Below are 22,903 nucleotides of genomic sequence, written 5' to 3' on the forward strand. Positions count from 1 at the left end.
ACTACCTATTATATGGATTGCCAATTTTTCAGCCTAATCAACGGGGCGATTGAGACATTGTCGCGAAGGTGTACGAACTTCCTACCCCTCTACCGCCTCCGTCACGAACCATGGCGTCAGGGGCCCTGCAGGTAAAAAGTTGTCCGCCCAACCATTTCCTCCTCACAATATAATTTCTGTCAAATCCGGACTGCACGGAGGGTGATCCATCACCTCTCATTCGCACCTATGAAGAAGTTATATGCAACTAGGCTCTGCCGTGCAGATAAAAACACCTCACGACAGTGTGCCTCTTCCTTTGTTTTGAATGGAACTGCGTCTCACAATATGCTGCCGTAGTGATTACTGTCGCTGTTGGCTTGACGTCCAATGGTTTCCTCAAATAGGCTTTCGGTAGTGCGCCAGATAGGATACATCACCATCAGTAACCATACAGCACCGGTGGGGGGGGGTCAGGGAAAAGAAACATCTAAAAACTTATTGTCCAAAATTCCTGTGTGTGTAATGATCAGAACTTGAATTAGAAACCACGTATTGTAGCTTTTCTCAAACACTCAATTACAGCAACATTTGCTCTACGTGTAATAACTGTTTTTGGTAATGAAAACATTAGATACTGTATTTAGCTTATTTTCCATCTTTGTATTCATTGATATAATATGGATTATTTTCTAATTTCATGAACAGACATAAAATAATCACTTCACAGAAACGTGCTGTAACAACAATATCTGGTGTCCGTCTCGAACTTCATGTGGGCAACTGTTTAATGAACTAGGCTTATCCGCGCGGAGTGGACGCGCGGTCTTAGGTGCGATGTCACGGATTGCGCGGCCCCTCCCGCCGGAGGTTCGAGTCCTCCCTCGGACATGTGTGTGTGTGTGTGTGTGTGTGTGTGTGTGTGTGTGTGTGTGTGTTCTTAGCATAAGTTAGTTTAATTTAAGTAGTGTGTGAGTCTAAGGACTGATGAGCTCAGCACTTTGGTCCCTTAGGAATTCACACAGACACACAACTAGGCATACAAACAACATCCTAAGGATACATTAACTCTCCTACGAAGTTTGTTGTGAAGAATCAGGCACAATCTGAAACTAATATTAGTACTTATAGCTTGGAAAAAATAGAATTGCCAGAGAAATGAAGCGGACAGGACTTGCCAGAGAAATGAAGCGAACAGGACCAATTTCCTAAACGCGAGAAAATCTACATCAAGGAATATCTGTAGCGTGAAGCCTACGTTTGATAAGAATCAGTTGCTACAGATTGTGCAAGAATTCTACAAAGCACAATCTGGAAAAATGCAGACCCTCTCCCTTTCCCCTAGCCTATAGATCAAAAGATTCCAAAGGGAAAGTAGCCAACAGTGACGAAGATAATGCCAGATTCTAGTAAATTATTTTGAATATCTCCTCAACTACGAGGCTCCACAGACAGTATTAATTTATGAAGGCAATCTAAGCACCCACCAAGACTCGTATGCACCCAGAAAGGAAGGAATTAAGATCATGATCTACTTAGTGAAGGACAACGAGGTACTGACCTGATAACCGTTGAACTGCGGAAGCATGAGGCAATCGATAGACTTCCTGCAGTTATTCAAGAAATTTGGAAAAAGTGAAAATCTTCCAAGTGGATGAAACTCTACCGTAATTGCTGCACGGTGACAGAACAAACGTGAACAACTATCGTGCCATCTCTGTCCTGTTAACTACTTACATGATCCTCTCAAAAACTACAGAATAGGGTGGGATCCACAATTGGGGGAATAAGAAAGGGATTTCAGGAAAGTACGTTCATGTGATGAGCAGATTATGAATCAGAAGTCCATCCTTTCACTTTTCAAACTCGAGAACAGGAAATTCATGGTGAGATACCTAGTTTTCAGGAAGTCGTTCGACTAAATTGACCAAACCACCCTGTTCCAAATGCATGAAGAGGTTGGCTTAGCTAACAAGACAACAGCAACACCACCTCCAAAGTGGATCTACAGGGAGAGATGTCTCATGCTGTTCGTATCAGAAAAGGAGTGAGCCAAGGAGATTGGATTATCGGCTCTGCTCTTCAACTATGTTTCAGAAATGATCATCCGAAAATGGCGGAAAGAAATGAACAATTTGCTGGTAGAAAATGTGATAACGCTAGGCTACAATCGAGTGTCTAGTCTTTGTAGATTATTTAGTGTCCTTCCAAACTGCATAAGTACAGCAGAAAAATAACTTAACCATCTGAAGACACAGAGGGAGCAATGTCTGGGTTTCATGAGAAGACGCACTTTATGACAAACGTAAAATCAGCTCCAAGCGAAAAGTTTAAACGCCATGGTGAAAAGATAGAGCCTGTCAGAGAATGCCTTCTGTGTCACTCATTAACGAAATAGAAATGACCTGCCAAGTAAAAGGCATCTACAATAAGAGATCCATAGCCTTAAACGCTAAATTAAACACTACTGCACTATTATTCGACTGGAGGCTTCGCATGCGCAGAGACTCTTGCAATGAACGCGAAAGCTCTAATGGAGGAACTTGAAGCCAAAGAAAGAAAGATTTTGAGAAAACAAGAAACAGGTGAACTCTAAGGGGAGATAACATGAAGCATCCTGAATGGGAAACATCATATGGGTAAGTATGCGACAGTAAGCGTATCTAATATGTTCCAAAACGCCATCCATAAAAACGGAATTTTCCGGTGCTCATACCTAGGGTTCCAAGTGTTTTGAATAGCCCTTGAGCTGGATACCATTTGTAATTTGTATACCCAACAGAAGGATCGACTTAGTGTCACTATCCTTAGTGCAGGGTCAAAGTATGAATATTACACACCCCCTACTGCTAAGACAAGTGGAGCAAAAAGATTTATTTATTTATTTATTTATTGCATGTGAAGTGGTCTACTTTGGGCTTGATGGGACTTATGGAGGCACCATTAGTTCATGGGTGGTTCCTCGTAAAACCTCACAAAAAGGTTGTTTTTTTTCTACCATATTTTCACCGTCAGCAGCGGACCAAAACCCAGCCGAGGTTTCAAAGACGGCTATGCACAGACATGGCTGAAATTTTTACGATATATTCCTAAGACTGAGATCTTGAACAAACTTGAAACTTTTTTAGATATTATCAGTTTCCGAGGTAGAGAAGTTCAAAGTTACTCAACTTTAACACGTAAAATACGCACGTAAAATCAGGTGTGAGGTGAAAACGTAGTTTATAAAGTGATGTAGCACTGAGAAATATCCTGTAAAATGTCTCTGTTATCACCTAGAAACCCCGTGTTGTGGTACTGAAGTAGATGCAACATTTTTTGCACCTAAATTTCGGTCTGAGGTATAGTTTTGCGTGATTTCAGTTTCACATAAGTAAACTATCTAAATTTTACTGACTAACACATTTCTTTTCACATGAGTTACATGCCCTGCTGCAGTAAAGAAAATAACTAAATCAGCGGAAAAGTGAGCCTATTGGAGAGAAAAAATTCTAGTATTTTCCTCATCATTTTAAAAGATTCTGGCTGAAAAATGGGTCAACAACTACCTCATTCTACTTTCTCTTGCACATTCAAAAATTTTGGCATGCAAACATATGCTGAGAGAAAGACAGGGGCATTGGCAAAGAGACGGAAAAGTGATAAATGTGGGAAGATAGTAGACAGTGGTTGCGTTAAAGAAAGAGCGAAGGAGTCAATGGCAGTGTGAGGGAAAGTGGCAGTAGGACATAGTTGACAGTGATAAAACAGTGCTAAGGAAAGAGTGAAGGACACAGTGCCGTGGTGGGAGGGGGAAGGGGGAGGAGAGGGAGGAGGAATAAAGAGAAAGCGATAGTGGATGAGAGCCAGTGATAATGAGAGACAATGTTATGCCAGTGACAACGAGGAAGAGAGAGATAGGGAGAGTGAGAAGAGACAACAGGAGGGAGGAATGAGATTTAGCAGTAAGAGGGAGTTAGAAGGAGACAATGATAGTAAGAGGAGATTGTAGTAGTAGCAGCACAGAACGAAGGGGACTGTGACTGTGAAACAGGAGGCAATGACAGAGAGACACAAAGAGATGATGTCAATGAGTTGGGCTGAATGATTGAGTGAGTGGAAAGGGCGACTGGAAATGGATGGGTATGAGCGACTTACAAAAATTGGTTCAAATGGCTCTAACCACTATGGGACATAACATCTGACTTAACTTCTAAGGTCATCAGTCCCCTAGACTTAGAACTACTTAAACCTAACTAACCTAAGGACACCGCACACATCCATGCCCGAGGCAAGATTTGAACGTGCGACCGTAGCGGACTGAAGCGCCTAGAACCGCTCGGCCACACCAGCCGACGACCGACTTACACAATGGTAGACTAGTGGGTCTGCGTGAGTTACAGTTAGGAGAGCTCGTTGGAGTTTGAGATGAACTGCACGTAAAAAAAAAGAAAAAAGAGGCGAATTTGTTCGCATGCCAAAATATTTTGGGGAAAATTTTAAAGGAGCTGATGAGGGTAGAATGGGGAACATGGTACCCCACTTTTTAGTCAGTCTTAAAATAAGTAGGAACATATTCGTATTTTTTGTACTCCGATGGGAGCAATTTTCCGTTAGTAAACATATACTCAGCTTTGATCAGTTTCTCCAGACACAGTGTTTGGCATGTTCAAAATTGTTTATTTGGGCGGGTGGGAAACTAGCATTACTGTGAGCAAATATTTTCGATTGACCTGTTGTATGATATCGTTGGTAACCAACTTACTGGGTAAGATAAGGTGAATAACTTCCTTAACCGATAAAGGTGTACGGAGTACCTCCAACATTCAGGCCATTCCTTCTGAATGCTGCAATTTTCATCAACATTAGTGTAGCACAAATGACAGTGAACTTATTTGTGTGAGACTGTGATGGTTGTTCGGACGTTAAATAGGAATATAGATTTCACTTTCGGTTAGCGATACAGCATCTAGTTACGCCTCAAAATCTGCTGTTCCCAGTTCTGATAGTTCTTCCTGGAAAGTAACTAAGAACAGAGTACGTATTGGTATGATGTTTCTCCTTCACAATGAATCCTAATATCAGATCTCAACGTGTATCCGCTTCCTCTTCAAGCTCTCGACCAGCTTGTGTAAGGTTTATACGAATAGCAAAACAAAAGAAAAAATCGCAAAAAAACAACCCGCAATTTGCAGCTTAACAGATGTATGAGACGCTCAATTATTTATCATATGTTACTTTCTCTATCAGACTGCATCATTCACGCCGATGTTCAGTCTTTCTGGACTTACTTGTGCTCGTCTTGATCTGATCGACCCATTCGATGGTTTTTCACGCCTTTTCGCTTCTTGTTTGCCATTTAAACTAGTAAGATGCCCTTTTATACTAACAGGTGCAACCTCATCTAATTCTAATGGCTCAGTTGTACTGTAGAATCGTTGTACGCAACAGCTGATGACATTGGACTTGCACTTGACGTCGGAAACACGGGGCAGGTCACGCGATGCGAAACCACACATGCTCAGGCTCTGCCCGTCACGTGTTGAGCCTCACGTGTGAAGCGCGCGTTGGTCGCTTCCCTGCGCCAGAGGCCGCTATGAATCCGCCAAAGTGCAAAGACGTCTCGTCTAAATGTCACACGCCTTGTATCAGTGAGAGGACAGATGGATCCTGAAGACATGATTGTATGTTCTGCAGACACTCTGCCTCTTGCAAACCCTGTCTCATCCAACTCTCCAAATCCAAACTTCGTCATACTTCTGCTTCGTTTCTTAAAACGACTATCAGATACAGTGGGTGACCTGCAGTGTGTTTCCGTGTTTCTAGGAGGGCGGATAAAATAAAACCTATCAATTTGAGACAAAACGACTGAGTCGAAGGCCACCAGACTACACTGAGCTGACAAGTCATGGGATACCTCCTAATACCGTGTCGGACCTTCTTTAGCCCGGCGTAGCGCACGAACTCGACGTGGCATGGACTGAACACGTCGTTGGAAGTCCCCTGCAGAAATATTCAGCCATGCTGCTTCCATAGCCGTCCATAATAGTCAAAGTGTTGCCGGAGCACAATTTCTTACACAAACTGACCTCTCGATTACGTCCCATAAATGTTCGATGGGATTCACATCGGGCGATTTGGGTGGCCAAGTCATTCGCTCGAATTGTCCAGAATGTTCTTCAAACCAATCGCGCGAACAATTGTGGTCCGGTGACATGGAGCATTGACATCCCTAAAAATTCCATTGTTGCTTGGAAACACGTTCATGAATGGCTGTAAATGGTCTCCAAGTAGACGAACATAACCATTCCAGTCAACGACTGGTTCAGTTGGACCAGAGGACCCAGTCCATTCCATGTAAACAAAACCCATACCAGTTGGCTTCGTGGGGTCTCCGCCTCACTCGAATCCTACCATCAGCTCTTACCAACTGAAACCAGGACTCATCTGACCAGACCACGGTTTTCTAGCCATTTAGGATCCAATTGATATGTCACGTCGGTCGTCGGCTGCTGTACCCCATTAACTCAAAATTTCGCCGCACTGTCTTGACGGACACGTTCGTCGTACGTCCGACATTGATTTCTGCAGTTATTTCACGCAGTGTTGCTTGTCTGTTAGCACTGACAACTCTACTCAAACACCGTTGCTCTCGTCACCGGTAATGACTGAAATTTGGGTTTCTCAGCAAACTCTTGACACTGTAGATCTTGGAATACTGAATTCCTTAACAATTTCCGAAATGGGATGTCTCATGCATCTAACACAAACTAACATTCCGCACTCAGTGTTTGTTAATCCCTGTCGTGCAGCCATAATGGAGTCGGGCACATGACTCACCTGTGTACAATTGACAGCTCCGCCAATGGTTCAAATGGTTCAGATGGCTCTGAGTACTATGGGACTTAACTTCTAAGGTCATCAGTCCTCTAGAACTTAGAACTACTTAAACCTAACTAACCTAAGAACATCACACACATCCACGCCCGAGGCAGGATTCGAACCTGCGACCGTAGCGGTCGCGCGGTTCCAGACTCAACCGCCTAGAACCGCTCGGCTACACAGGCCGGCCTCCGGCAATGCACTGCCTTTTTATGCGTTGTATACGCGATGCGACAATACAAGTGCGTATTGTCATTCGATGACTTTTGTTACATCAGTGTATACACGTAGGATAATTTAGTTACTGGAATAAAACAACGTACATATTGTCGACAGCTGGAACGCAGCTGCGAGACAGCGATGTGCTGTAGACAGCTTATTAATGCGCCGTTCTAAAAATACACTGCCTGCCAAAAATGTGAAGCATCCAGTAGGAGAAGAGGAGACGAAATTTCACGGGTTGTGGAAGGTATGTGATGTTTCTGTGATTACAATATCGAGTCATATTTATAAAGCACTTGACAGTACAAGCCCACTTATCAATACGACACTGCACGCCTCTTGGCCTGGATGCATGCTTTAATTCGGCTAGGAAGAGCGTAATAAATCCTACGTATCTTCTGTTGTGGCAATCTAGCCCACACCTGTTGTGGCTGCCCCTTGATGTCTTGTGTATTGGCTTTTGGCCGCAGCTAACGTCCGACCTGGTAAGACACATGTTCTATCGAAGTCACGTCTGGGGAATCGTGTTAGCTACGGGAGTGCCTCAACATCACACAGTTTATAGGGACAAACCCACTTACAGTACGACATTGCACGCCCCTTGGCCCGGATGCATGCATTAATTCGGCTGGGAAGGGCGTAATAAATACTATGTATCTTTTCTTGTGCCAATCTGGCCCACACCTGTTCTGGCTGGCCCTTGACGTCTCGTGTATTGGCTCTTGGTCGGAGGTGACGTCCGACCTAGTAAAACACATGTTCTATCAAAGTCACATCTGGTGAATCGTGTTAGCAACGGGACTGCCTCAACATCACACAGTTTATGGGACACGTGTAACTTGTGCGAGATTCGCGAAAGCAACGGGAACCAGAGACATGAACACATACTGAACTAAACTCGACGTGAGACACTCACCTGAAATCGACAACGAACTTTTTACTTTGCGGTAGAGCCCAATCTAGGAGTAAATAATATAAACGCTGTGTGGCACTCAGACAGGTGTGGGCCATCCAGTTTGACTCCTCATCTACTACTTACATCTCAGGAGGCTGTGTGGATACCAGTACACACCTTCCGAACACTAAAAAGCGAAGTTGGTTACCGAAGATCGAACCCTGGATCTCTGCGTCATGGCCGCAGCGCTGATGTCTATCCACGGAGTTCTGCGGAGGTGGATGTTCCATATATCATATAAATAGTTGAACGCATCGCCACCAAATGTCTGGTAAGTAAGACTAGGTGAATGACCGAGTATTTAGCAAACGCATACTGTCGCAGTCAGTAAAGACATTCGTCTTTCGACACATCCTGCCAGATAACTAGATGAAGGTAAACAGTTTTATAAATTAATCTGTGGTTCTAGAATATACTGTAAATCAATGTAGTTGAGCAGCCTGTTTTGACATGTTTGTTACAACTGTTGTTAGAGCTTATTTTGCTGGCCAACATAGCGCAAATTCAGGTCTAGGCCGTCCACCGTTGTATGCAGATCAGATGCGAGAATAATCTCTCGCGCCATCATACACTCCGTTTCCAGGAACGGCCCAGTCCTTAATATCAGCTCGTATCTCATCTCTTTGGACACAGCTGTCTGTTTTACATTAATGAAAAACACAGAGACCATTGCCGAGTTCTTTATTTTCTCAGTTGCTGCCTAGGGCAAAGTTACCTGTCATGAAACCTGCTTCTTCCTAGACCAGATATAACCAAACGTTTTTCACAGCGGGATAACTTACAAAACAAGGAGCGCGGGCCGCATCATCATTCTGTACGGTACTTAAAAGCTGGAACGAAACTCCTGAGAGAATAGACGAAAAAATAAGTTCAACATTCCATGTTAACCATGGGTGAGTGACATGTAAGGCACAAAAGAACCGAGGGCAACCAATTTAATTATTTATTAAAAATGTTATCAAAGAAGGCGACGTTAGCAAAAAGTAACTAGTGTGCACGTGTCTCACAAATTAAGCGGCAAAAAACGTTGATGTTCGTGAAACTGACGTTTGGTTTTCTAGATATCTTATGGTTCGGTATTGCTGCATTCAGGTAAGGCAGTTGGTTTCAAATGTACATTAGTAAATCTCGTTGGATATGCTGACTTCAGTTGTAAATTGTTGCCCTCCGACATATGTTGTTCAAAACACTGATGTAATACCAGTGGCAAATTTCTTCAGTTTCGCAAATTCATTATGAGAAAGTAGCCGTAAAATTCAACAAATTTTCTTTCTCTTTCAACAAGGTATTTGCAAATCAGTGAGCTCCGTCCGTAGGTCAACTGCCACGTCATCAAGGTTAGAATCAAACGGATTCTGGAATAGAAGAATGTTACTCTCAGTGCTGTCAATATCTGAAATTCTCTATAAAAAAAGTGCTTCTGCAAGTCAGGAATATTTTTTTTCGGAAAATCAAGATTGACATCTTCGGGGAATGTAGCACAAAACTCTTTAAAATGAAGACGAGAAAAGTTTTCTCTTTGCAGTTGTGCTTCAAACAATGCAGCTTTCTCTGGAATCTTTTGTACGACGTCATCTTTTCCCTGATGCGACGTTATCTTCTCCTTGATATTTAAAGCTGAGTTCGTTCAGGCGGGTTGGGATGTCTACCGAAAATGACATTGAGAGCCAGCTAGTATCTGACAGCAGTGGGTTACCTCTCTTTCTCATTGAGAAAAACATTAGGACATTACCAAATCTGAGCCGCCCCGTTACTGTATAATAAGGTAATAACAGAATTCTTCGTCAACAAAAGCCTCGAGATTGACTTGCTGAAGTAGGAACGAAGGTTCTCGTGACGGATGATGGAAAACAGACGAATCAAAAAGGACGAAACCGCCAATACTTTACATATCATTTACGGTTCAGCGTATTCCATCTCAAACGACAGGCGAAATTTTCGGAAAGCGTGTGCGAGGTGGATACCGAAAGAATTGTCAACGCAGCATAAGGCGCTAAGAATCGACATCTCTCGCAAACATTTGTCTCATTATCGTCACGAGGTAGATGGATTTTTACACCAAATCGTTACTTTAGACGAAACGTGGATACTTCATAACGAACCGGAAAGTAAGGCTGCGAGCTTGGTTTGGAAACACCCATCATCACCAGAAGTTAAAAAATTTAAACGTCAAACATCAGCTGGTAAGATTATGCTAGCACTATCCTGGGACATGAAAGGTGTGGTTGCCGTTCATGAACAGCGAGAACTATCGTGATGTCTTGCGAACTAAACTGAAACTTGCAATCAGGTACAAACATCGCAGAAAACTGAGAAAATATCTCATCCTGCAGCAAGATAACGCTTGGTCATATTCTACCAAACGGATGGCCGAAATAATAAAGGAGTTGGGATCCGAATTTCTGGATCCCCCCCTTTCAGTCCACACCTTGCTCCAAGTGACTTCCATTTGTTTGGACTGTTGAAGGAAGCGCTCAGGGAAGAAGATTCGCAACCGATGCAGAAAGTAATTGATGCGGTGCAAAATTGGTTAGAGGTGTTACAAAAAAATTTTTTTCGGACGGAATGAAAAAACTTGTGAAACGTTGGGCAAAGTACGTTAAAGTGCAGGGAGGTTATGTAGAAAAAATGTCTGTTTCAGCTTTCTATCGTTAGAATAAATATATTTCTTTTCTCGAAAGTCCCTTTACTTTTTTACTTACCCTCGTATATCACGTTTGTCATGACGAATGTTGCAATTAATTTTAAGTGCGCTACTAGTAAAACATCCACATAGTCGAATCGTTAGTGAATCGTAAACCATTTTCAGCAGTAAAATGCCATTTATTAATGAATAATTGATCAACAAGCTCTTTATTTACAGCGAATGTCACCAAAAATCGTCAAGAGCACCAGAAATATAAAGTTATCGCCGACCAAATCGTCCGACCTTCTTTAATGCCATGAAAAGAGTTCGCGCGAGAACGGAAGTTTTGCACCAAGAAAAAGTTTACGAAGGGAGATAGCTACCAACGAAACTCCAAAAGTGGCGGTTCTAGCAGCTCCTGCAATAAATCCGCATGCCACCTCGTCAAATGTAAAGAGAAGTTGGTGTCAGCCAAAGAATCGTTCGCGTGTTCTTTGTAGACATAAATATCACCCGCTCCAACTTTTCTACATCAAGAGGTACATGACAGAGATACAACATCGTTATGACTGCTGTCACTGGGTTCTCCGACAAGAGAATGATTTTGTGGAGAAATATTGTTTATGCAAGAGGCAACGTTTGTTTACAAGTCACTGGAACGTAAATTAGAGAAATATGCGTGAGCGGATTACTGTTAGACGTAAAGTGATTATTATAGATATGTAGACAGCAATAAGTTCGCCAGTGTATACGAAAGTGTCGTGGTGCAGATGGTTTATATTTGGAATATACTCTTTAAAAAATTAAGACAAGAGTAATTTGTCGCCACATGTTTTCATTGGTTTTTTTTTTCTTGTTCACGATATTTGGTTTCAAAACGACAGCACAAAAATTCCTATATTGAATGTAATTTTAGAGTGTGATTTCACTGAACTTGTTTAATAGAGGTCTGCTATTCTGGCCACAAAAAAATAGTTTTATTAAAAAAAAACTAAATCGATAACTACATCTCTTATAGTGATGAATTTTCGACACGGCATTGCTGTTTGTTTCCTGAGTTTCTGCTCCTGTTCGTCCAGGTGAAAATAGATTACACGTCTCTTTAACGGCTCAAAAGTAATTTGAGGCCAAAAGTTGAGCGCCTCAACTTGTGTGAAATACGAAATCTGACTGAGGAAAAGAATATGTGTGTTGTAATCGTATATTCGTTTTGTAAAATACGCTGTGGAGAAACGCTATAAACTACTGAAAGTGAACCCCGCACATCGTAATTTGAGATTTTATCACTCGCATTTTCTTTTTTCTTTGAAGAAAATTGAACATCAAACGTTCGGGATAATGAGTTCTTAATTGTCTAATAGTTTCCGATATATTTTCCAAGCGCATTCACAGGTTGAATATTCCAGGGTTTTTAATGAGTCCATATCACTCACTCCACGCGCCCTGAGAAAACATATATTACGTAGTCAGTGTTCGGTTTACTACAAACTTTAGTAGAAATAAAATGTGCCGTTAGCATGCTAAATACGGCAGCATAAATAACGCATTTGTCTTGCCAGCATCATAGATGGCGATCTGTTGTAATTGTGGGCTTCGTCGTAGTGGTGTGAAAGCAGTATTACTGAAGGTGAAAGTTAACCGTCTTAATAAATTTCATAAGATTGGTATTGGTATTAATAATATTAGAGATGATGATTGGTAGTGATGTTGAAGATGGTGGAGGTGAGATTATGATGAAGGTCGTACTGGTGGTGGAATTGCGATGACGACATAACTAACTGTAGAATTCATAATCCAGTATAAATTGTGCACCCAAATTGTCAGATTTGGTGATGTTGATTGGTTGTGGTGATGATGATGGTGTCGGTAATGGTGGCGATGATAAACGCATGTGAAGCATGACCTTAATCAACATTAAATACCAACAGAGATAATGCACTTACATTGGCTGCACGAGGTTATCACGCTTTGTACCACTTGCCATCGAGACGAACAGTTGCTAATGCCTGGCGTTACTGTTGCAGCCACAACGAGAACCTGCCGAATCGGCGGTGGGGCTCCTTCAGACAGTAAGTATCCCATCCCATCGCGCTCTGCTGCTTATGCTGACCTCGCACGGGACGTGTAACTCTGCGTAGAACATGCCAAACGTACTGTAGTTTCCACTGCGGTTGGTACGCGCTCAGAAGCGATCTTATAATTCTCACGGCAAGTACTTCTCGACGTGATTTGAGACTGCAGCCCTCTCCACCACAAGCGCACGTTTGCTCTCTCGTCCATGCGCTAACCACGTTGTTCTATCTGAAGCAGACACTGTATTGGATTGCAAGAGGATTAGCCAGTTCATGGAGAACGCTGTCATTCATACACAACATTGAATATTCCAAAGTATCCTTCTGTTAAATTAATAAGAAAGACCAAAATCTTTAAGAAAATATTAACTTGAAAAAAATTATGTAGCGTTTTTGTCAGTATATGACATCATGAGCGTTCCGTGGTTGTACAGTACCAGCCACTAACTCGACACATTTCTTTAACACAAATCATTATTACTTTCCATACTGGTTTTGAAAATTTTGTTCATCATCGGCTGGCTGCACTATACTTACAGAACGAACCGTTAATCACTTCTTTAATCTTTTGACTGCCACAGTGCCCTACAGTGAAGACTTTTCGGTTTGATAAGCATTCGAAAAATGAAATGAAAATCGAATATATATTCAGGAGGGAATTGCATCAAAAACTTGAAACACATGTAGCCCTGTTAACAGTGAATAGATCTTATTTACTCTGAATGCATACATGTTTTGTACAGTGCGTTACACAGCATCACTATGTTGCGTGTTTTTCTAGTCACATTCACAAATACTTAGAGCTTACACATTCAATAATATGAATTTACATTAACGTCACGTGCTATACATGCACTGACAGCAAGCAAAGACGCTAAGCAGAGATATACGTTGTTTAAAACAAGCGTCATAGAATTGAAAGAGATAACGATAATATCGAGATGTTGTTAGCAATAATCAATATATAATGGAGTAAGCAGCAGGAACTAATTAAATATATTTGAAAGGTGTTAGCGTGATATTAGCCGTATTTTCTGATACAATCTCTAACAAGGGAAATTCTCCATGGCAACCCCCTCCCCCTCCCCCCCCCCACTCCCTCAGATTTAGAGACAAGATGGCCCAGTGGATACCCCGTCAAAAACTGAACACAGATCGAGCATGAAAATAGAAACACGTTGTACTGTGTACTGAACTGTGAAAAAATAAGCAAAATAGAAGAAGTGAATGGACCAAGCTCAAGATGAACAACATCGAGTGAACTTGACTACCCATGGCGTCGTGGTTATGTGGTCACCGTGTTAGACTGCGAAGGGGAAAATCCATGATCGTGCCCCATTTTCTCCTTCTTTTTTTCACAAAATTATGAACTGCCCGTACGGTCACTGACGTGTCTGTTCGCTGTATTCAAATTTGTGTCTGTGTCGTGGTGTTACGTCCGTTTCCAAGAGCGAGGTGTAGGGAAGGGACCTCTGGACGTACGTACCTCCTATTTCTTCTATACAAGTACCATATGCTATGAACCTTGCGTTCCGATTTTGAAGTTTTGACTCTTGAATTCCTTCGTTTTCATTTCTGTGAGAAGTCTGTGCGGCTTCTCGTCTGCTCTCACTATTCATCACTTTTGCTTGAGACTGTAATAAATTCTTACCACATCACTCATATTCTATAACCAGTGCATAGTATGACAGTTGCCAAGACTACAGAAGTAGAAGACACAGTTCGGGGATCTTTGAATACGGATGTCCCCCTCTGCAGTCCAACATGGTAACCTAACCACATAACCAATACGCCGTGGCTAGTCAAGTTCACTCGATGTTGTACACCTTGAGTTTAGACCGTTCACTGATTCTATTTTGCTTCTATTTTCACAGTTCAGTACACCTTCTTCCTGTTGTCATGCTTGATCTTTGTTCAGTTTTTGACGGGCTATTATACCGCTAAATCTGAGGAGTTGCGCTGGGAAGTTTCCCTTGTAAGTAATATAGCACATTTGCATCCAAATAGGCAGTCACTTTGATATCTGCACTCTAAATCTAAAAGTTCAATAAACGTAGGTTAGCCTTTCTCACACCTATGGCTCAACTCCTACGGCTCTTATAACTGCAAATTGGTTTGTCTTTCGCTCCCAGTTTTTTATCGTCACTATCTTTAAAATTTCAAGGAAACTAGTCCAGAGCACATTATCTGAATCTACAAGTGCTACAAATGGAGGTTTGCCTTTCGTTAACCTATCTTTTAAGGTTAGTCGTAGGATCAGTACTGCCTCATATTTCCTATATTTCTGTGGAACCCAACCTGATCTTCCCCAAGGTTGACCTCTACTGGTTTTCCATTCTTCTGTAAATATTTCGTGTCAGTATTTTGCAAGCATCAGCATCTGCTTTCGCTGAAACTGGCATTATTAAATTCGTAGTCTGACGATATTTCTCCTGTCAGTTATCTATTGTACACGAAATGAAACAATTTCGTCACGGCTGTCGCTCGCAAGGATCTCTACACCTCCAAGGTAATGTCATCCACTCCAGAGGCCTTCTTTTCACTCAGATGTTTTAGTGGAATCTTTGCAGTATCATATATCCCATCTCATCGTCACCTACATCTTTCTACAATACTGTCCTCAAGTTTTTTCACCTTCAATAGATCCTGTATACATTCCTTCCAACTTTCAACTTCTTCTTTGCTTAGTACTGGCTAGCTACGTCAGTTCTTGATGTTTAAAAAAATTGCTTGTTTTTTCCTTCAAAGCTCTCTTTAATTTTCCTATAGGCGGCATCTATCTTTGCCTTAGTTATGCGTGAGTCTACAGCCTTCCATTTGTACTCAATTTTAAATGAGTACACTGTCTTTAGCACTTGACTTGGCTATGTTGTTGTTGTGGTCTTCAGTCCAGAGACTGGTTTGATGCAGCTCTCCATGCTACTCTATCCTGTGCAAGCTTCTTCATCTCCCAGTACCTACTGCAACCTACATCCTTCTGAATCTGTTTAGTGTATTCATCTCTTGGTCTCCCCCTACAATTTTTACCCTCCACGCTGTCCTCAAATGCTAAATTTGTGATCCCTTGATGCCTCAGAACGTGTCCTACCAATCGGTCCCTTCTTCTTGTCAAGCTGTGCCACAAACTCCTCTTCTCCCCTATTCTATTCAATACCTCCTCATTAGTTATGTGATATACCCATCTTAGCTTCAGCATTCTTTTGTAGCACCACATTTCGAAAGCTTCGATTCTCTTCTTGTCCAAACTATTTATCATCCATGTTTCACTTCCACACATGGCTACACTCCATAGAAATACTTTCAGTAACGACTTCCTGACAAATCTATACTCGATGTTAACAAATTTCTCTTCTTCAGAAACGCTTTCCTTGCCATTGCCAGTCTACATTTTATATCCTCTCTACTTCAACCATCATGAGTTACTTTGCTCCCCAAATAGCAAAACTCATTTACTACTTTAAGTGTCTCATTTCCTAATCTAATTCCCGCAGCATCACCCGACTTAATTCGACTACATTCCATTATCCTCGTTTTGCTTTTCTTGATGTTCATCTTATAGCCTCCTTTCAAGACACTCTCCATTCCGTTCAGCTGCTCTTCCAGGTCCTTTGCTGTCTCTGACAGAATTACAATGTCATCGGCGAACCTCAAAGTTTTTACTTCTTCTCCATGGATTTTAATTCCTACTCTGAATTTTTCTTTTGTTTCTTTTACTGCTTGCTCAATATACAGATTGAATAACATCGGGGATGGGCTACAACCCTGTCTCATTCCCTTCCCAACCACTGCTTCCCTTTCATGCCCCTCGACTCTTATATCTGCCATCTGGTTTCTGTACAAATTGCAAATAGCCCTTCGCTGCCTGTATTTTACCCCTGCCACCTTGAGAATTTGAAGGAGAGTTTCCAGTCAATATAACTTAATTGGCTAATATAACTTAATTTAGTTCACTCTTGTCATGGCGACAACAATGAACCACATTAAATCATTACAAATCGTACTGTGAAATTTCACGTTTTCGGTAAATCTGCAAGGCACTGGCTGCTTTAAAAGGCAAGCTGTAATACACAAAGGCCTTCAACGACCGAAATGGTTCAAATGGCTCTGAGCACTCTGGGACTTAACATCTGTGGTCATCAGTCCCCTAGAACTTAGAACTACTTAAACCTAACTAACCTAAGGACATCACACACATCCATGCCCGAGGCAGGATTCGAACCTGCGACCGTAGCAGTCGCGCGGTTCCCGACTGCGCGGCTAGAACCGCTAGACCACCGCGGCCGGCCAATGACCGAAATATTTCCTTTCAGTCTATTATAACAAATCGCGCCAAAAACAGCACGTTGTCGAGAGATTCTCAATGAACCGTTGCCTTGAAACACTATATATTTATAGCAAGTAAGTTTCAATATTAAAACCTCCAAATATGGACTTCGACTGCAAATGACATAATTCAGTACGGCGTCTGCAAAGCTCTGGTTGTGACGCAGAAATCGATCTTGCATCTGATTGGCCGCGTATGATTGTGCCTTTCACGATTCGCAGTGCTCCGCATCGTGAAAACTCACATTGTGACGTCACAAAATGTGCCTGGTACCACGTCCACGTTCGCTTTCACGTCCCTTGTGAGGGCAGCTCTAGGCGCGGCCCTCCGGGCAGCTGAGCCGTGGCACGCGCATGTGTCGCCGCAGTAAACTAGGCCGTCGTGTCTCGGCGAGCCGCCTTGTCAGGGAACGAGCTCTATAAATACGGGGGAATCCGGAGGCAGGGCGACGCGCGCAACCCACGCGTTCGTCTCATCACACTTCGTTTTATGGAATTGCGCGACCACAATTTATTGCTCGGAATTGCTCGATTTCTTTGCTTTGACGTACCAGTTAATGGACAATGACAAGTCAGAGCAATGTGGGCTAGCTCAGTTGCGTCTCGGCAGTCTTGGTGTATTACACTGCAGTATGTATGTGAAAGATAGCACAGTGGGGTCTCCAGCATCAAAGGCAGACATCGACACACGAGTCTGATAAACAGGGTCAGTACACGTCATTCGTACTTCTGGAAAGTGTAATAACCCATATTCGCAGAAGATGCTGAGGATATTCATATAACAGGCCACCCGCGCTTGTTAGATGATTTCCACGCTTGCATAGCCAGTGTTGCATGAAATATATGCACGTAATTTAACATAATTGCAACGCTGTGAAATCAGTTAACGTCACTAAAGCCTATGGTTTTTATGGTTTATTAAGGTTTCTATCGCAGTTGCGTATATTATTTTTACTGGTAACTAATTTCGAGCATTTTCGTTTATTTTCAAACTATTACGTTCATTTATAATGTCTGATTCTATATAATTTCGATGGAAGATGTAACAGATTTGTTCTTACATCAGACCGGTATAACAAATGTGATTTGACTGTAATATAATTCCAGTGGTTTATTAATGTGCAAACAACTAAGGAGACGTATCGAATTTTGAATGTGGTACAACTGGAATCAGATTACAACTAAATCACATTTTTTATATTGATCTGAATGAAGAACAATCACATTATATATTCCATCGAAATTATATGAAGTCAAAGATTACAAATGCAGGTAATAATTTGAAATTGGACAAAAATGTTCGAAACTAGTTACCAATAAAAATATTATTTGCAGCTGTGATGGGGACCTTAATAAATAACAAATAAACTGAATTGTTGATCCTTCCTCCAACACAATGTTGAAAGTGCGTGAAGAGTATTTCAGTGCCAGTTATAAAATGCCAAGCGAGGTGACGCAGTGGTTAGGACACGGGACTCGCGATCGGGAGGACGACGGTTCGAATCCACGTTCGGCTATCCAGATTTAGGTTTTCCGTGATTTCCCTAAATCTCTTTAGGCAAATGCCGGTGTGGTTCCTTTGAAACGGTACGGCTGATTCCTTCCCCGTCATTTTGTAATCAGAGCTTGTGCTCCGTTTCTAATGACCTCGATGCGACGGGGCGTTAAACCCCAATGTTCCGTCCTTCCTAACTATAATATAATGCAAAACATTAAATTTAAGATTTTCTGTGATGATGTTCTTCATTGGTATCGTATTAAAGGAGTATCCCAACAGAAAGTTGTTAAATTCACTCTTCAACTCCTCCAAATTATGTGAATGACATTTAATGTGCTCTAGTAGACGTTTGGGAACTTGTGTACCCATGCATCTCACTCTTTTCTGAGCTAATGCTCGCCCCTTGAAGTCTTTGTAGAGGTTGCTGTCCGTCCTAGTGTTATATGTACTCGTGTTTTCCACTACTTCTCTTAAGAAAAGATAGTAGTAAATGACTAGTGCTTTTTTTGTGGAAAAGAAGGGTGCTGGAACTCACAAAGAAGATGCTGGATTAACAACTTCCACAAGTTTAACGTATCCTCCGACATGCTCTTCGTTTCTAGAGCGTTCTTGCTTTTGTTATCGACTACAGAATTACCACCTTGGAGCAGATATGAGTCCTCTTATTTGTTAGGTTTGAACCGAGAGAGAGGTGTTACCATCCTCATGAACAGCAGTGCAGAAGCTGTCCGTACACGCATAGATGTCCTGAATGAAGTAACTATAAGATTCATGTAAGAAAAAGTCTTTCACTTTTGCTGGAAGATGTTCCAAGTGAACTGAGCGCAACTTCCTGTTTCCGACACCAACATATGAAACAAGAATGTCTTGTACCAACTTATAAGGAATAAAAATGGAAATTTCATTCGCGAAGACAGGGTCATTTATCGCGATATTTATAAGTTAATATATATTTCTCTAAATAAAAAAAATACTTTTTAAAAAGCGATACCGTTGTAAACCGCCAAGAAGAAAGCGCTGATAATGACAAAGGACTGTAATGGATATACATTCCGTGAAGTACTTGTCAAAATGTCAAGTTTTTTGAGTGGTATCCATAGGATGGTATAGACTCAAAACTATTCATTCTCATAACACTATACACTAATTCTTATAAACACGTCTGTATTCTGAAAGCACCATCACAGCAAGTTGAGTTTCAATATATAATGATTCGAACAAATGGTTCAAATGGCTCTGAGCACTATGGGACTTAACTTCTGAGGTCATCAGTCCCCTAGAACATAGAACTACTTAAACCTAACTAACCTAAGAACATCACACACATCCATGCCCGAGGCAGGATTCCAACCTGCGACCGTAGCAGCAGTGCGGTTCCAGACTGTAGCGCCTAGAACCGCTCGGCCACTCCGGCCGGCTATGATTCGAACATTCATCAGTGAATGAAAGTAAGCATAAAAACAAGTTTCTTCATTTTCAAACCACCTACAGTCGTTGCAAACGGAGCTGAAATAAGGCTCTACATTAATTCTAGGCTATACAGTGGGCTTACATAACCCTTGTGGCACAACTCATGAAGACCATGACTTTCACACGCAGGTAGAGATGCTGTCTTCTAGCAGTAAGGCACTTGTCAAAAAGGTATTTTAAACATTCCTCGCGAAGCTTAATAGTACTGAGTTTGCAGACCTTACCATAATTTATAGAGAAAGAAAGCCCCAGTGGCGTTTATTCTAAGCGTAAGAAAAAATAAAAAAAATACAACAGTATCTTATAGTTGGCCGCCCGGTTAGGCGTTCTGTCTAACGCACTGCTTTCCAGGCGGGAAGGAGCGCCTGGACCCCGGCACGAATCCAATCCGCGCGGCGGACTTGTGTCGAGGTCCGGTGAACCGGGCCAGTCTGTGGATGGTTTTTAGGCGTTTTTCCATCTGCATCGGCGAATGCGGGCTGGTTCCCCTTATTCCGCCTCAGTTACACTATGTCGGCGATTGCTGCGCAAGCAAGTTCTCCACTTACGCGTACACCACCATTACTCTACCACGCAAACATAGGAGTTACACTCGCCTGGTGGAGACGTCGCCTGGGTAAGGGGGGGGGGGGGGAGTCCTCCGGGGCCCGAACCGCACAATAACCCTGAAAGAGTGGTTCGGTGTGGTGCTGCGGAGGGGTGAAGTGGACTGCGGTAGCCGTCGTGGGGTTGTGGACGGCTGCGACGGAGACGGAGTCTCTCCGTCGTTTCTAGGTTCCCGGTTAACATACAATATAATACAATCTCATAGTTAGACAATAAGTATACGCCATTCACAGACCATAGGCCCCTAATAAGGCACCCTCGAATCGTACTCGTGTCTATCTCATCTACCTCACTGTCGTGGGCGTAGTGCGTTACGTTTAAGAATTTGTTCAAAAAGGAAACATTTTCTAATAGTACAGTGCTCCCAAGCACCCATAATGGTGATATTCCATCTTGTGCCGCCCACTGTAGAGATATCTGCAGCATCAGATGTCCATTTTACATTAGCCTATCTACTCTCGTTACAATGATATTATCAATTCTAGTATGAACAAGTTCATGTCATCATAAACAAACGTTACTAGCGACAGCATGTGCAAATTAAGATAACTGTTTACTTGTCTAGGTACCGTGAAAGGACTTTTGAAATAGAGTTATAATTTAGAAATCAGTGCACAAGCAAATGTACTACTGCCATCATGACAGCCTGAAATAGGCTGTCGTGTCACGAGAGCAATACAATAGTAAACTTGCTCAGTTGAAGGAATTGCTGATACTGATACTTTCCAAAGAGTCGTGGACGGAAGTTTTACAACCGCTGTCTAGCGTCTGCTTTCTTGCAGTTTCAGTGTAAATTATAAGAGGAATTGTCCGCCATTAGTCAAGACTGCTCTTGTCTTGTACTACGTCTGGTGCTGAGGCTGATCGATGTACGTGTAGTTTACATACGTACATTGCCGCTATATTCTATTGTGTCTGAATTTAATAAATAATCTGGTGGGGTCCATTTACATTCCACTTGAAAATAGTTAAAATGGCTCTGAGCACTATGTGACTTAACATCTGAGGTCATCAGTCCCCTAGACGTAGAACTACTTACACCTAACTAACCTAAGGACATCACACACATCCATGCCCGAGGCAGGATTCGAACCTGCGACCGTAGCAGCAGCGCGGTTCCGGACTGAAGCGCCTAGAACCACTCTGGCACGACGGGACGGCCGCCATACCACTTCAGAGATCTTACTCAGATCAACCCTTGTCTTTAATACAGAAAGTGGCAAACAAAACTGGCCGGACGAGTGGATACGATTGGACGTGGATGTATGCATATAACCGGACCCCGTGACGCGCTCACCACGTGTACGCCCGCCACATGATCCACACCGGTTCATAGCATAGTGCGGGCTGTGTCTGTGTGTGTGTGTGTGTGTGTGTGTGTGTGTGTGTGTGTGTGTTTGAGTGGAGCAGGAGCAGTGCAAATGGGACGATGGTACTCACAGTGGAGCAGCGAGCGTTTATTGTGGAAAGCTGCGTGACAACAAAGTCTCTAAAATGGTTTGGTCAGTCGTTTGCTAAGAAGGTTAATGATGTCAACGTGCAAGCAAAGAGTGCCGTGCAAAGCGTAGGGCAGGATCTGTTTCGAACAAGTCAAACATCCCGAAAAGTGACTGCACACCAGGAAATGTGGCTGCAGTTCACCAGAAAATGCTTCAGAGTCCTACCAAATCAACCCGACACCTGTGTTTCTTTGTACCCTACAACTCTGTTCTCCGGGCCACTTTTATTTACCCCAAACTGTACATGCAGTAAAGTCTGTACAGAAATTACGACTTCCGTTCCTGGAGTGTGAATTAATTGACTGCATTCGGCGGGTGGAAATACGAAAAGAGTCCACAATCACGTAATATTAGTCATATTGTGTTGTCAACCAGAGTTTTATCTGTGTGGTTCAAAGAACCTGCAGGATACACATCGAGATCGGATTCAGAGAAATTTTAAAAATTCACCGCTATTTCAGTCAATATTTACGAAGTCTTTTTTTTTTACATTTAGCAATCAATATCATTATTAGGAGATATAATAAGATGCCTACCATATCTACCCGTGACCTCTTAACGCGTATATAAGAGGCTACCATTAAAGATCATTAACGCAAATCCGTTCAAATGTGTGTGAAATCTTATGGGACTTAACTACTAAGGTCATCAGTCCCTAAGCTTACACATTACTTAACCTAAATTATCCTAAGGACAAACACACACATACATGCCCGAGGCAGGATTCGAACCCGCGACCGTAGCAGCAGCGAGGTTCCGGACTGAAGCGCCTAGAACCGCTCGGCCACAACG

The 22,903-nt window shown here is 42.3% G+C and overlaps 1 protein-coding gene across 5 annotated transcripts in view; it reads left to right on the forward strand.

Moving 5' to 3' along the window:
• LOC126175669 (rab11 family-interacting protein 4) overlaps positions 1–22,903 on the forward strand; it is a 954,952-nt gene that overhangs the window by 715,829 nt on the left and 216,220 nt on the right. For 3 of the 5 annotated variants that reach the window (XM_049922582.1, XM_049922583.1, XM_049922587.1), the window contains one exon: positions 12,668–12,712. The exons of the other annotated variants lie outside the window; for them this stretch is intronic. In XM_049922582.1, the coding sequence (XP_049778539.1) occupies positions 12,668–12,712 (45 nt within the window). The remainder of the gene's footprint in view (positions 1–12,667; positions 12,713–22,903) is intronic. 5 annotated transcript variants of the gene reach the window in all.

This window comes from Schistocerca cancellata, chromosome 3 (genome assembly GCF_023864275.1).
Source record: "Schistocerca cancellata isolate TAMUIC-IGC-003103 chromosome 3, iqSchCanc2.1, whole genome shotgun sequence".
NCBI classification, from domain to species: domain Eukaryota; kingdom Metazoa; phylum Arthropoda; class Insecta; order Orthoptera; family Acrididae; genus Schistocerca; species Schistocerca cancellata.